The sequence below is a fragment of the Doryrhamphus excisus genome, linkage group LG18, assembly GCF_037039965.1.
Source record: "Doryrhamphus excisus strain RoL-2023G ecotype Guam linkage group LG18, RoL_Dexc_Guam_v1.1, whole genome shotgun sequence".
NCBI classification, from domain to species: domain Eukaryota; kingdom Metazoa; phylum Chordata; class Actinopteri; order Syngnathiformes; family Syngnathidae; genus Doryrhamphus; species Doryrhamphus excisus.
Genome location: NC_136374.1, coordinates 1,694,753 through 1,710,045, shown reverse-complemented (window position 1 = coordinate 1,710,045; position 15,293 = coordinate 1,694,753). Strand labels below are relative to the sequence as shown.

Genomic DNA, 15,293 nt, shown 5'->3' with positions numbered 1-15,293 from the left:
ACATATGAAACGCTAACAAAACAACAAATAAAGTTGGCATTTTTGGACAATTCACCACTAACGTATGAGGAAAAAAATGGAAAAAGTTGTCAATTTTAGAGATTAAAGTCAAAATATTCTGAGAAAAAAATCATTTTTTTAACTTAAATTAATGTAAATTTCTCACTTTTTTCTCATGAATTTCTGATGTTTTTCTCATAAATTCCGGACTTTATTCTGTAAATGCTATGGCGCCAATAAAGCCCTCATAAATGATAAAAAAAAACAGTGGGTAAATTTACCACTTTATTCTTGTAATATTACGACTTTTTTTCCTCATGAATTTGCTCTTTTTTTGTAAATTTCTGACTTTTTTTCTCATGAATTTCCGACGTTTTTCTCCTAAATTCCAGACTTTATTCTGTAAATGATACGGCGCCAATAAAGCCCTCATAAATGATAAAAAAACGGTGCATAAATTTACCACTTTATTCTTGTAATATTAGAACTTTTTTTCTCATGAATTTGCCTTTTTTTGTAAATTTCTGACATTTTTCTCATAAATTTCAGACATTTTTCTCATAAATTCCAGACTTTATTCTGTAAATGATACGGCGCCAATAAAGCCCTCATTAATGATAAAAAACGGTGCGTAAATTTACCACTTCATTCTTGTAATATTACGACTTTTTTTCTCATGAATTTGCCTTTTTTTTGTAAATTTCTGACATTTTTCTCATAAATTTCAGACATTTTTCTCATAAATTCCGGACTTTATTCTGTAAATGCTACGGCGCCAATAAAGCCCTCATGAATGATGAAAAAACTGCATAAATTTACCACTTTATTCTTGTAATATTATGACTTTTTTTTCTCATGATTTTGCCTTTTTTGTAAATGTCTGACTTTTTTTCTCATGAATTTCCGACGTTTTTCTCCTAAATTCCAGACTTTATTCTGTAAATGATACGGCGCCAATAAAGCCCTCATAAATGATAAAAAACGGTGCGTAAATTTACCACTTTATTCTTGTAATATTACAACTTTTTTTCTCATGAATTTGCCTTTTTTTGTAAATTTCTGACTTTTTTCTCATAAATTTCTGACTTTTTTCTCATAAATTTCAGACTTTTTTCTCATAAATTTCAGACATTTTTCTCATAAATTTCTGACTTTTTTCTCATAAATTTCTGACTTTTTTCTCATAAATTTCAGACTTTTTTCTCATAAATTCCGGACTTTATTCTGTAAATGCTACGGCACGAATAAAGCCCTCATAAATGATGAAAAAACGGTGCGTAAATGTACCACTTTATTCTTGTAAAAAATCATTTCCCCAAGCTTCAAGTCATATTGTAGTTAGAGAAATGCAATTTTACCAGACTAAACTCCAAATATTTTTATGTCAGTTATGTCATTTTAGTAGCATGAAGTTGAAATATGAAAGAAAAAAATGTTTGTTTTTAAAGGAAACCTATTATGCTAATTTTTTTAATCCTTTTGTATTGACTTGTGGTCTCCTGTAGAGCAAGCTACACACAATAACCAGCACAGAAAGTTTTCAAGATTTTCCCGAATCTGCACCTATTCCAGATAGATTTCTTTGGATTTTGTGGTTCCTGTGAAAATGGTCTGTTTTAATGTATTCCACCCACGGCCCCGCCTCCAGACACACCCACTCCACTCCCGAGTGCTTAGAAGGACTTCCAGTTTGTGTCGCTAAATTTAAAGGACTTGATAATAAAAGGTGATGCCAACGTTCTGCCAGCATTGCGGCCCAGCCAGCAGCAGATACGTCCCCCCCCCGTTTGGCCATTCCGCTTCACCTGAACGTAGCATTTCTATCTCCCCTTTTAGCTACTTGAACGACCTGGAGAGGATAGCCAAGCCCGATTACATCCCCACGCAGCAGGACGTGCTGAGAACCCGAGTCAAGACCACGGGCATCGTGGAAACGCACTTCACCTTCAAAGACCTGCACTTCAAGTAAGAGTCCGGACCACGTGTGTTGGTCCAAGTCATCCATGATCCCCTGACTGGCCAACCACCCGCAGACAGAGACGGTAGAAGACACGCCCATGAAAGCGTGTCAGTGTCCCAACCATGGCTTACTCCTGTGAAGCTAATCAATGGTGTCAAAAGTGCTGAGCGTGAAGAATGTGGCCCCGCCCACCTGGGTAAATAAGTCAAAGTGGTCGAAAGGCAGCTTGCGTGTCTTTGAACGCAGCGTGTGATTCCCTCTCCTCACCAGGATGTCTGGACAAAGAAAGGGCAACCTGGAAGACGTCTTTTGTCTTTGTTGTCCTTCCTGACTTTTCCCAAACTTCAATTATGTGTGTTTGTGTTTGTGTTTATGTGTGTCCGTGTGTCTGTGTGTGTCTGTGTGTGTCCGTGTGTGTTTGCGTACACAGGATGTTTGATGTGGGAGGCCAGCGCTCCGAGAGGAAGAAGTGGATCCACTGTTTTGAGGGCGTGACGGCCATCATCTTCTGTGTGGCCATGAGCGCCTACGACCTGGTCCTGGCTGAAGATGAGGAGATGGTGAGTTGACAGGGAGGGAGGAAGGAAGGAAGGGAGGAAGGGAGGAAGGAAGGGAAGGGGCAGAGGAAGGAAGGAAGGACAGATGGATGGATGAAAGGAAGGAAGGAAGAAAGGGAAGGGAGGGAGGAAGAAGGAAGAAAGGGTGGAAGGGTGGAAGGGTGGAAGGAAGGAAGGACAGATGGATGGAAGGAAGGAAGGAAGGAAGGAAGGAAGGAAGGAAGGAAGGGACGGAGGAAGGGAGGAAGGAAGGGAAGGGACGGAGGAAGGGAGGAAGGAAGGAAGGACAGATGGATGGATGAAAGGAAGGAAGGAAGGAAGGAAGGAAGGAAGGAAGGAAGGAAGGAAGGAAGGAAGGAAGGAAGGAAGGGAAGGGATGGAGGAAGGAAGGGAAGGGATGGAGGAAGGAAGGAAGCATGGAAGGAAGGAAGGGAGGGAGAGAGGGAGGAAGGAAGGAGGGAAGGAAGAAAGGGAGGAAGGAAGGTAGGAAGGGAGGAAGGAAGGTAGGAAGTAAGAAAGGGAAGGGACGGAGGGAAGGAGGAAGGGGGAAGGAAGGAAGGAATGGCAGATGGATGGATGGAGGGAAGGAAGGAAGAAAGGGAAGGGACGGAGGAAGAGAGGGAGGGAGGGAAGGAGGAAGAAGAAAGGAAGGGAGGAAGGAAGGAAGGAAGGGAAGGGGCAGAGGAAGGAAGGAAGGACAGATGGATGGATGAAAGGAAGGAAGGAAGAAAGGGAAGAAAGGGTGGAAGGAAGGAAGGAAGGAAGGAAGAAAGGAAGGAAGGAAGGAAAGGTGGAAGGAAGGAAGGAAGGACAGATGGATGGAAGGAAGGAAGGACAGATCGATGGAAGGAAGGAAGGGAGGAAGGGAGGAAGGAAGGAAGGACAGATGGATGGATGAAAGGAAGGAAGGAAGGAAGGAAGGAAGGAAGGAAGGAAGGAAGGAAGGAAGGAAGGAAGGAAGGAAGGGAAGGGATGGAGGAAGGAAGGAAGCATGGAAGGAAGGAAGGAGGGAAGGAAGAAAGGGAGGAAGGAAGGTAGGAAGTAAGAAAGGGAAGGGACGGAGGGAAGGAGGAAGGGGGAAGGAAGGAAGGAAGGAAGGAAGGAATGACAGATGGATGGATGGAGGGAAGGAAGGAAGAAAGGGAAGGGACGGAGGAAGAGAGGGAGGGAGGGAAGGAGGAAGAAGAAAGAAAGGGAGGAAGGAAGGAAAGGTGGAAGGAAGAAAGGAAGGAAGGAAGGAAGGAAGGAAGGAAGGAAGGACGGATGGATGGATGGAAGGAAGAAAGGAAGGAAGAAAGGGAAGGGACGGAGGAAGGGAGGAAGGAAGGTAGGAAGTAAGAAAGGGAAGGGATGGAGGGAGGGAGGGATGGAGGGAGGGAGGGAGGGAGGAAGAAGGAAGAAAGGGAGGAAGGAAGAAAGGAAGGAAGGGAGGGAGGGAGTAGGGAGGAAGGAAGAAAGGAAGGAAGGGAGGGAGGGAGTAAGAAGGAAGAAAGGGAGGAAGGAAGGAAGGGAGGGAGGAAGGAAGGAAGGACAGATGGATGGAAGGAAGGAAGGAAGAAAGGGAAGGGACGAAGGAAGGAAGAAAGGAAGGGACGAAAGGAAGGAAGAAGGAAGGAAGGAAGCCACCTGGCGACCTGCCCCCCCCATAATCCACTTGTCCAGATTGTAGCCACGTGCTGGTAGTCATGACGATATGTCAGATCCGGACCAATCCATCCGATGCTGAGCCGTTGCGGCGACTGTCCCCCCCCCAGAACCGGATGCACGAGAGCATGAAGCTGTTTGACTCCATCTGCAACAACAAGTGGTTCACCGAGACGTCCATCATCCTGTTCCTCAACAAGAAGGACCTGTTCCAGGAGAAGATCAGCCACAGCCCCCTCACCATCTGCTTCCCCGAGTACACTGGTCAGTACCGGCATCAACACTGGCCTTGGGTCTCCTCCGTGACACACAGTAGCCTCGTCCTCCTCTTACCCTTCCTCTGAAATATATTCATCCATAAAGCATATTTTCTTTGACACAACTACTAGTCAAACACATTCAAAGATGTTGTGATGGTGTAGTATTCTACTTTGGCCACTAGGTGGCACTCATGTTACATTTATGCTCTTATTTATGTCTAAGGTATCTTATTTTCTCTTAATATGTCTGCTAGATTTTGGCATGAGAGTAAAGGCCATGTAAAGGTGACTATAGGGGTGTTATTTCCTGTATAGAGGGCTCTAATAATGTAATTAGACGCTTGTAAACAGGTTTTCTATGACTTAAATGTCTTATTTTCTCTTAATATGTCGACTATTTGGGTAATAGGAGTGTAAAGGCCAGTATGGGGGTGTTATTTCATAAGTGTAGTTACATGTTTTTTGTGGTTTATTTGTCTTATTTTCTTTTAATATGTCTACTATATTGGGTAATAGCAGTATCATAAATGTTTTTTATTACACGTAAAATACATTCTCAGAAAATGATTTAAATCTATTTCTGAAAGGTCTTAAAAACATTAAAAAACCGATGAGGCCTCCCTGCTTAACCAAGCTTCCTTGTGGCCCCTCCAGGCCCCAACAAGTACGAGGAGGCCCAGGCGTACATCCAGACCAAATTCGAGGACCTGAACAAGAAGAAGGACACCAAGGAGATCTACACCCACTTCACGTGCGCCACCGACACCAAGAACGTGCAGTTTGTGTTTGACGCCGTCACCGACGTCATCATCAAGAACAACCTGAAGGACTGCGGCCTCTTCTGAGCAGGTGAGCGTCACACACCCAAACAGCAGGATGACGGGATGACTGACCTGTTTCATCCCAGCAGGGGGCGCCGTGGACCGCGTCGGGAAGGACCGCAATGGCCGCCCACCATCGTCCCTTCCATACGCTTTTTCTAAAGAAAAGAAACAAGAATCCAGAGACTGCCAACCCGTCCAGCCTTGCAGACCCCCTCCTCAGCATTTATTCTTCTTACCCCCCCCCCTATGTAGAGGAGACAAAAGGCTTGAAAGGTTAAAATAAATAAATATCCGCTTTCCTTAGACTTTTCCAAACTGTTGGACTTTTAATCACACAAACGGACGCCGCCCACATGTACGCTTTTATTGTCTTAATCACGTTTACACAGGTTGCCCATTCATAGCCGGACCTCGCATCGTCGTGCATGACTCGACTATTAACGCTCGCTAGTAATCCGCACCAATCAGCTAACATTCCTACGAAAGACAAAACACGCCCGTCTTCTTACTCACCCTTCGGTTTGGCCAACTAACCTGACGTCATCTTGGACGCCCTTCTTCCTTCCTTCTCTCTCTCTCTCTCTCTCTCTCTTTTTGTGTTTACAGCTTTGTTTTCCTTTCCTTTGACTGCCTTGCATCTTAGAATATTTAGTGATGATTAATGACAGACAAATATCTAATTTTACAAAATGTTAGTGTTTTTTTTTCCTCTCTTTTATTTTGGTAAATATTAAAAGTGCTTTAAAGTCATTGATTTAATTTAAATAAAAGTACCCATCACTTGATTTGACTCGAGCCTTCTTTTTACCCCCCTCTCTCACAGTACGATTGTTTATTCATTATTCATTATTAACTTACCAGAAAATAGTTTATTTATATAGTATTTAATAGTATTCTCATGTCATCACAATACAATCATACATTCACAAAAAAAGTGTACTTTTATTACAAAAAAAAATCACAATTTACGAGTATAAAGTTGTAAATTTATAAGAAAAAATGTGAACGAGAGCAAAGTCGTAGTATTACGAGGAAAAAACAGTCATATATTTAAGAGAATAAGTCATACATTTATCAGAACAGTCAGAAAAAGGTAAACATTTACAAGAAAAACTATGTAAATTTACCAGATGAAGTTGTACTATGACAAAAATAAAATAGGAAATTTACACCAAAAAGTCTTAAATTTAGGCGAAAAACAGTCTGAAATGTAGGAGAGTTACTTTTACACATTTACAGAGAAAAGCTGTAGAAAATTTTTTTTTGAATAATATTATGAGAAATGTATGAGAATTACTTCTACATTTAAGAGAAAAATTGTACATTTACAAGAAAAAATCTGTAAATGTACAAAGTTGTAATATTAAGAGAAATTTTAAACATTTAAATACAAATAAATAAATAAATAAATAAAATAGGAGGTTTACAAGAAAAACTTGTACATTTACAAGAAAAACAGTTGTCAATTTACAGGGGAAGGAATTTACAGGGGAAAATATAATATATATAAAATATATAAAAGTTGTATAATATTATGAGAAATTTACGAGAAGTCCTGAACTTACGAGAATAAAAGTAATATGAGGAAAAAGTCATAGTATGACAAGAATAACGTTTTAAATCTGCATCAATCCGCATCAGCATTTTACAATATATATGCAAATCATATGCAAATCATACGATGACGTCATCTAGTGACCTCTGGCCACTTATAGGGCAGCCAATAGCAACTTTTCGTACTGAAAAGTGGTCGGAATGGAACAATTCCCGGAAGTAGTAAACACGGTCAAATCTGACTTTAGATTAGGGGAGTATTTGGGTGTATTATGGGTGTATTTTCAATTGTATACATGTTTGTTAGGTAGATTACTCGTCCTCTTTAGTTTCAGATATTTCAGATATGATTTACGAGTGTTGGACAACGAGTCATACCAAGGCTTCCAATATGAAGTCCAACTTTAACTCATGGACTCTTGGAGCTTCAGGGACAAGATAAAAGGTATGTAGGATATTTATTCACTTAAATAACTATCTGTAGATGAAACGTATTTCAAATCTGATGCAAAATATGTTCATTCACTGTGCATGCAATTTGTAGTGTGACGTAGAACCAATACAGCGTAATGTAGTATGAAGTCGTAATATTAAGAGAAATAACACTACAAAGTTGTCATTTTTAGAAAATGAGCTCTGAATTACCCTTTATCAGAGCTACTTTTTATTCCCTCATATAGGCCCGATAATTATTGTGCACAGCTAAAACAAACAGTCAGGATATTAGAATGATGCAAAGCAACGAATACAAGCTTACTTTTGGCGCCATCTGCTGGACACTTTAAGTACTGCATATAGTGTCATAGCTTAATACTTAGGGGTCATATTGGACCAAAACAACAAAAAACAAAAATGTCTAGAGCCGCAAAAAATGAAAAGCCTTGTATAAGCCTTATAATGACGGAAACACATGCTGTATTTGTCTATATTAGCTATATTAGCCTGCTATCAGTTAGCCAACTACTATAAGTTGGCTACAAATGATGAAATGTTTATTTTCCCTGCAGCACATCCTGTAGGGTATGACGCACCACGTGACTACTGTTTTAAGATTTAAGATCACGTAAGATGAATGCAAATGATTGCAAATGATTGGGTCCGAGAAACGTTTAATCCTCTGTTCTCCTCAGTTATTTTTCTCTTTTTCCCTTTGGGATCCTTGGCCCATCACACAACCGCCGGTTTGTTTACAACAGCCACCTACCTGGCATCCCGCCCTGCTGATAGAAACGTGTGTCGCAGGCTATGACGCAAATCTTTGTTGACAGAAATGTAATATTTACTCTACACATTTTCACAGCATTGGAAAACGTTAAGAATGTTTGTGTCATGTTTGTCCTTTTACCGAAACCATATTAAAACAAAAAATATATTTCCCTCCCCCATCTCTAGAGCCGCGGGTTGCCAACCCCCGGCTTAGGTTCACAGTTGGAACAATTCTTCTGAAAAAACAACAACACATGCAGAAGGTAAACATGCTTTATTTGAAGTTAACTATACTACATTTATGCTGCATGGGGTCCGAGTGGTTAGGAGACCCGAGTTCAATTCCACCCTCCGCCATCTCGGCATGGCTTTTGCATGTTCTCCCGGTGCCTGCATGGAAATATGTTGGAATGTTTTTATTGGGGCTTTATATTCTTTCCATAATGCCATTTTAGAGTTGTGGAAGCATGTGTTGTGATGCACTTTCTTGGTAAAGCTTGGCCTTTCCGCTAGGGGGCAGTAAAGTTCCATGACGACCAAGGTTGTATTAGCCACATGTGTGCCTAATATTTCTGTGGAGTTAAAACATATGGAGACAACTCCTGCACTGTTTATCCATATGAGTGATGCAGATTTACATTAAATAACTATGAAATAACTGTGAAATAACTATGAAATAACTATGAAATAACTATGAAATAACTAAATAACATCAATCTCGGTTTATTTTGTGTTTTATCAAGCAGCTGCAGGTTGTTTGTTTAGCTGCTGTCTTTAATTGTGACTTTTATTATGGACATGTTTTCATACACGCTTTCGAAGGACACTGCAATCACGTCCATCCAAGGCGTGCAGATACATGTCGGCGTAAACATTCCATGCCATGCTAATGTTGGCCATCACATTTGGATGAGGGCGAAGTGTTGTCCATCACATTAGCATGAAGACTGAACCGGTGAATAAATTATGTGCAAAACACTCCTCCTCCAATTAAGGTGCAGATTTGAGCATTTCTCTACACTTGAATGACAAAGAGCTGTGACTACTGCATTTTGGAAGTAAAACAAAACTAAACTACAGAACAGGGCTCCTGTTTGTTGCATTGTAGGCCGCATTGTGCTGTTTTTATGAAGTGGTGCAGAAAGTGTAGAAAGCATTGAGCGTTTAACAAGGACAGCCATTTTATACACACGTTTAGTGCTTTAAAAGTTGTGAATTTGAATGATGTGTGTAGTAAATCTGACATTTAAAAATTAGGTGTGCCTAATGAAGTGGCCAACGAGTGTTTGAGAATGAGCTCCAACATTAACTTAATTTCTACTACTTTTAGAAAGATATATAATAATGCAGAATTTCAATGGAAAAAATAGTTTTTTTATTGGGTGCTTGAGAAAGGCGGTGGCGTCCACTGTTAAAGAGCGCCCACTAGTGGAGAGAAATGTAACCTATCGTTTACGTCACAGACCGCTTCTTTTAGGATTTTCAAAGCTGAAATACACGTCAGATATTTCCCGTGTATGATTATGTCACATATCTACAGTTTAAAGCTACAAATTTTCATCAATAGAGAAGCTAATTCTCAAAAAAAAAACAGCTAACTTTCCTGATGGCACCATGCTAACGAGCATGCTGCGCTCTGATTGGCTGCCAGGGGCATGGCTCGCCCTGATTGGCTGTTTGTGGCCCCGCGCTGCAAAGACCCAACAGGACGCGACGTCTCACTCAGCAGCACATCTGCACTCCGTGGCGCAGCTGGGGGGCAGGACAGGGGGACACCATAAGTACATTTGTTTCTCTAAATAAACTTCCACATGGCGCTATTTGTTTGACTTGGAGGCAGGATCCCGTGGAAGGAGGTGCTCCCGTTTTAAAGTGCTCCACTTCGACCCATTCTTGTACGGGAAGGGGAGTCAACGACATGGTGAGATTTGTCTTTGTGTTCATTTGATTTTATTCTACCTGTCTTTACATGAATTGATATGTTATAGCTTTATTTAGCATGTATGTCCGTGTTTTACATTTAACTTCCCTCCGTTTTCTTCACACACTCGCACGCGCAGCATCACATGATCCCTCATGTGTCGGCCAATCAGAGAGAGGAAACTGTGGTATTAAATTGTCACGCCGGCGAAGCTGCTTTTAAAAAAGCGTCGTGGAGCTAAATTAAGATCCACGGTCTTATTTGACACGCCGCAGCTGTTTTCACTTTTTGCAGCCTCCGTTCCAAATGAGTCCACATCTGCTCGGATTTTCCCTGGAATCACTCCAGACTTAAAGGAAAAGTGCACTTTTAAGGGGGGGGGGGGTCATCCACAATCCTTATGTTAGAAATAAACCATTTTTTATTTTTTGTACGTTTTTTTTGGTACGTGTGCATGTTTTATTGCATTATTTTTCACATCGAAAAATAATGAAGTGGTGTTGTTTTGCTAAATATTGTGGTAGAATCCAGGTTTACTTTTATTTGAAGCTTACTTTGCACTGAACACGACATCACTGCGTGCATGTTTTAATGGTAGCATCTGTGGTAGCATCCAGACCTATACTGCCATGCATTGCTTTGAACCTTACTTTGCACTGAACAGGAAGTCACTATAATATTTCACCTATAATATTTAGTATTATAGTATTTTGTCATATTTTAAGCAGTAGCGGAACTTCCTTCCTGAGCGCATTGAAGTGATGCTACACACAGCAGCAGTGCGGTATGAAGTGGAGTCCGGTTCTCTTATGTTTTTAGAGCTCATAATAAAGAGAAAAACATGTGTTCATGTCTTACATAACGATTGTGGAAAATGGGTAAAATCACCCCCCCCCAAAAAAAACGCACTTTGCAAGAAAACAACAAAAAGTGAGTGTGTGTTGGCTCTTGGTTGTCGACTGACCTTACTGTTATTAGAGAGCAGAGTTAGCTCATTAAAAGCATTCAAACTTTCCATGACTCTTTCAACAGATGAGCCTGCAATTGTGCCCGGGGTTCAGCATGCTTGCGCTCGAAAAAAATCTCATAAAATCTCCATCAACCACACTATTAGCATTTTTTCCCTAAATTCCATTTCCTGTTCCAAAAAATGACTGGTGATTCATTCTAAAACTCTAAAACAAAAGACTATTTAGCATCTAGTAGGCACACAGGACAGGGGAAACTTTTCCCAACATCCTATTTGCTCAAATTTAGGACCAATTCTCACCGTTGGAAAGAATGCAAGCAAAGACGCTGTCTGTTCCTGGGTGAAACTGTGACCCACGGCAGACTTCATAGGGCACCATTGTTACTGCCCCACTGGACAATGAAAACATCCACACCATCTCGGCTCCCGTGTGTGGGATTTAAAATATTCAATGGAATTGCTGATATTCTTTAAATTGGATGGTCCTTGCTCGGCACATTTTATGGGGCGCTATTGTTACTGCCCCTTTTGGCTAATTAAAACATAATCAAGCCACAGCCCTGTCTTTATTTTGGACTTCAGAAAAAACAAAAAATTCTCAAAAAAGTGAGTCCTTTTAATGTGTGGAAGTTCAACCGGAAATGTAGGGAACAGGTTTTTTCTTGTTCAAGTTCAGAAGTTTTCCCATCTACAGCACATGTTGCTAGGCAGACTTCATAGGGCAACATCGTTACTGCCCCGCTGGCCAATGAAAACATCCACATCCTTTAGGCTTACTTATGTAGGACTTATGAGTTTGTTTGTTTGAGGTGGACGGTCCACGTGTTGCTAGGCAGAGTTCACGGGGCACTGTTGTTACCGCCCCGTTGGACAATAAAAACATAATCAAATGCGGGATTACGGGATAAGTTTATTGTACATTTAATATCAGATTTTTCGATTGATGTTGAACAGAATTATTGAGGGAGTTTGACAGTCCACCCGTAGCTAGATGGAGTCGATGGGGCACGGTTATACCTGCCCCACCGGCCAATGCAAACATTAGGCTGGTTACGAAAACACACTCATGTATTTGTACATGTTCCTTTCTCTGTGTTATGTGTACATTTGAAATGTCCTGCCTCCCACCTAAAAGTTGTTTATTCCCCCCCCAGCCTTGTCTGCGGGACTCAGGCGACTGTTTGAGGGACAACATGCACTACATGATGCGGTCCCTCCAAGACCTGAAGCAGCTAAGGAGGACCTGTCCCGCAGCATGCAGACACCCACGGCCTCCTGTCCCGTCAGCTGGCGCCGTGATTGGCCCGTCTGCGGCCGCTCACGTTGTGTGCCGACCCAGAGAGCTACGCCCCCGTCTCAGGATGTCCAGCGCCAGCACGGCCAGCACCTACGACTCGGCCTGCTGCCTCGCCACCCCCCTGGAGGAGGACGAGGAGGACGACGATGGATCCAGCAGTCGCCTCGGCTTCAACTCGCCCAGCAGTCACAAGAGTTTGGACTTGGATTCCGGATACTCTGAGGCATCGTGGCGGGACGAAGGGGTGGTGCTCAGGAGGACGAGGAACGTACGGGTGTCGTCCTCGGCGTGCCTCCGCACCAACAGGGCGCCAAGTGGACGCGTTCGGCCTAAATCCACCTCGGACGCCTGTCTGGAGAGGTGGACGTCCTTTGACGACCCCGAGGACTGGGCCAACTCGTTGCTGACTAGAGGACGCAACCGCCAACCTCTGGTTCTCGGCGACAACAGTTTTGCTGACTTGGTACAGAACTGGATGGATCTTCCAGATTGTCCCGAACCGCCCGAACTGAAAGCAAAGCCGAGACGCCGACTGGGGAGAAGCCTTTTTGGCAACATGAGGAGGAAACTGGCCGGCTTGTCGAAGAGCGTGGAGGAGAGGGTGAAGATGAGGGCCACAGACGCTCACCTTAGCAGAGACGCTTCAAAACGTCTCTCGTGTCCCGTCGTAGCGTCAGAAGCAAAAGCCCCCTTTTTCCACCAGTCCCACTCCGCCATCCATGAACTGGACACAGACTTTTACCACTTTGCTGCACTCATGAAGTCAGGCAGCAGGCAGCCAATCATATGCAAGGACATCATGGGCTACGTCTGATGCACGTGGCTTCCCTGGACTTGGCATCAAGTCATGAAGTCCTCCTATTTAAACTGGCGTAACAGAACTAAACGTACGCAAGATGTTTGTACCCTTACACTGCAAATGGTTGACAATAAAACCTTCAAACCAACACATCTGTCACATGTTCACTGTTGTATGTGTGTGTGCCTCTGGTTTACTTTGCACCCAACAGGAAGTCACTTTGTGCATGTTTTACATTCATAGTCTGGTAGCTCACAATATGAAAAACAACTACATTTTGTGACTTCCTGTGGTAGAATCCAGGTTAATACTGCCGTGCCTTACTTTAAATACTTTTTTTACACTGAACAGGAAGTCACCGTGTGCATGTTTTAATGCTTCTAGTGGCTAACAAGCTCGGAAAATAATTCAGTGGGTGTTCCTTCTTCAACACTGTGGTACGATCCAGGTTTATGCTGCCATGCTTTTATTTGAAGCTTACTTTACACTGAACAGGACATCACTATGTGCATGTTTTATTGCTCCCTGATGCTAACAATCTAAAAAAAACACAAAAAATTAGTGCATTTTGTTAGTTGCTTTGGTCGAATCCAGGTTAATACTGCCATGCCTTACTTTAAATCTTACTTTACACTGAACAGGAAGTCATTGTGTGCATGTTTTAATGCTTCTAGTGGCTTACAAGCTCGGAAAATAATTCAGTGGGTGCTCCTTCAACACTGTGGTATGATCCAGGTTTATGCTGCCGTGCTTTTATTTGAAGCTTACTTTACACTGAACAGGACATCACTATGTGCACGTTTTATTGCTCCCTGATGCTAACAATCTAATAAAAACCACAACAAATGAGTGCATTTTGTTAGTTGCTGTGGTAGAATCCAGGTTAATACTGCCATGCCTTACTTTAAATCTTACTTTACACTGAACAGGAAGTCATTGTGTGCATGTTTTAATGCTTCCAGTGGCTAACGAGCTCAGAAAATAATTCAGTTGGTGCTCCTTTTTCAACACTGTGGTATGATCCAGGTTTATGCTGCCATGCTTTTTATTTGAAGCTTACTTTACACTGAATAGGACATCACTATGTACACGTTTTATTTCTCCCTAATGCTAACAATCTAATAAAAAACACAACAAATGAGTGCATTTTGTTAGTTGCTGTGGTAGAATCCAGGTTAATACTGCCATGCCTTACTTTAAATCTTACTTTACACTGAACAGGAAGTCACTGTGTGCATGTTTTAATGCTTCCAGTGGCTAACGAGCTCAGAAAATAATTCAGTTGGTGCTCCTTTTTCAACACTGTGGTATGATCCAGGTTTATGCTGCCATGCTTTTTATTTGAAGCTTACTTTACACTGAATAGGACATCACTATGTACACGTTTTATTTCTCCCTAATGCTAACAATCTAATAAAAACCACAACAAATGAGTGCATTTTGTTAGTTGCTGTGGTAGAATCCAGGTTAATACTGCCATGCCTTACTTTAAATCTTTTTTTACACTGAACAGGAAGTCACCGTGTGCATGTTTTAATGCTTCCAGTGGCTTACGAGCTCGGAAAATAATTCAGTGGGTGTTCCTTCTTCAACACTGTGGTATGATCCAGGTTTATGCTGCCATGCTTTTATTTGAAGCTTACTTTACACTGAACAGGACATCACTATGTACACGTTTTATTTCTCCCTAATGCTAACAATCTAATAAAAACCACAACAAATGAGTGCATTTTGTTAGTTGCTGTGGTAGAATCCAGGTTAATACTGCCATGCCTTACTTTAAATCTTACTTTACACTGAACAGGAAGTCACTGTGTGCATGTTTTAATGCTTCCAGTGGCTAACGAGCTCAGAAAATAATTCAGTTGGTGCTCCTTTTTCAACACTGTGGTATGATCCAGGTTTATGCTGCCATGCTTTTTATTTGAAGCTTACTTTACACTGAATAGGACATCACTATGTACACGTTTTATTTCTCCCTAATGCTAACAATCTAATAAAAAACACAACAAATGAGTGCATTTTGTTAGTTGCTGTGGTAGAATCCAGGTTAATACTGCCATGCCTTACTTTAAATCTTTTTTTACACTGAACAGGAAGTCACCGTGTGCATGTTTTAATGCTTCTAGTGGCTAACAAGCTCGGAAAATAATTCAGTGGATGCTCCTTCTTCAACACTGTGGTATGATCCAGGTTTATGCTGCCATGTTTTTTATTTGAAGCTTACTTTACACTGAACAGGACATCACTATGTGCATGTTTTATTGCTCCCTGATGCTAACAATCTAAAAAAACACAAAA

General features: G+C 41.8%; 2 protein-coding genes across 5 annotated transcripts in view; both read left to right on the top strand.

The window, feature by feature from the left end:
- Window positions 1-6,030, top strand: part of LOC131106579 (guanine nucleotide-binding protein G(i) subunit alpha-2-like) — a 61,608-nt gene extending 55,578 nt beyond the window's left edge. For 2 of the 3 annotated variants that reach the window (XM_058055781.2, XM_078798335.1), the window contains 5 exons: window positions 1,837-1,965; window positions 2,391-2,520; window positions 4,272-4,425; window positions 5,076-5,270; window positions 5,332-6,030. In XM_058055781.2, the coding sequence (XP_057911764.1) occupies window positions 1,837-1,965; window positions 2,391-2,520; window positions 4,272-4,425; window positions 5,076-5,266 (604 nt within the window). In that variant the 3' untranslated portion in view covers window positions 5,267-5,270; window positions 5,332-6,030. Of the gene's footprint in view, window positions 1-1,836; window positions 1,966-2,390; window positions 2,521-4,271; window positions 4,426-5,075; window positions 5,271-5,328 lie in introns of all 3 variants that reach the window. The other variant, XM_058055780.2, reaches the window with a different exon arrangement.
- Window positions 6,031-8,167: 2,137 nt separating this feature from the next.
- On the top strand, window positions 8,168-13,140 carry LOC131106580 (PAK4-inhibitor inka2-like). Of its 2 annotated transcripts, none has more exons than XM_078798461.1 (3): window positions 8,168-8,268; window positions 9,846-9,926; window positions 12,051-13,140. In XM_078798461.1, exons 1-3 carry the CDS (start codon window positions 8,260-8,262, stop codon window positions 13,005-13,007), a joined length of 1,047 nt encoding a protein of 348 aa, XP_078654587.1. In that variant the 5' UTR covers window positions 8,168-8,259; the 3' UTR covers window positions 13,008-13,140. The 2 variants fall into 2 exon arrangements, with proteins under 2 accessions (XP_078654587.1, XP_078654588.1); XM_078798462.1 differs by having other exon boundaries at window positions 9,842-9,926.
- Window positions 13,141-15,293: the final 2,153 nt, after the last annotated feature.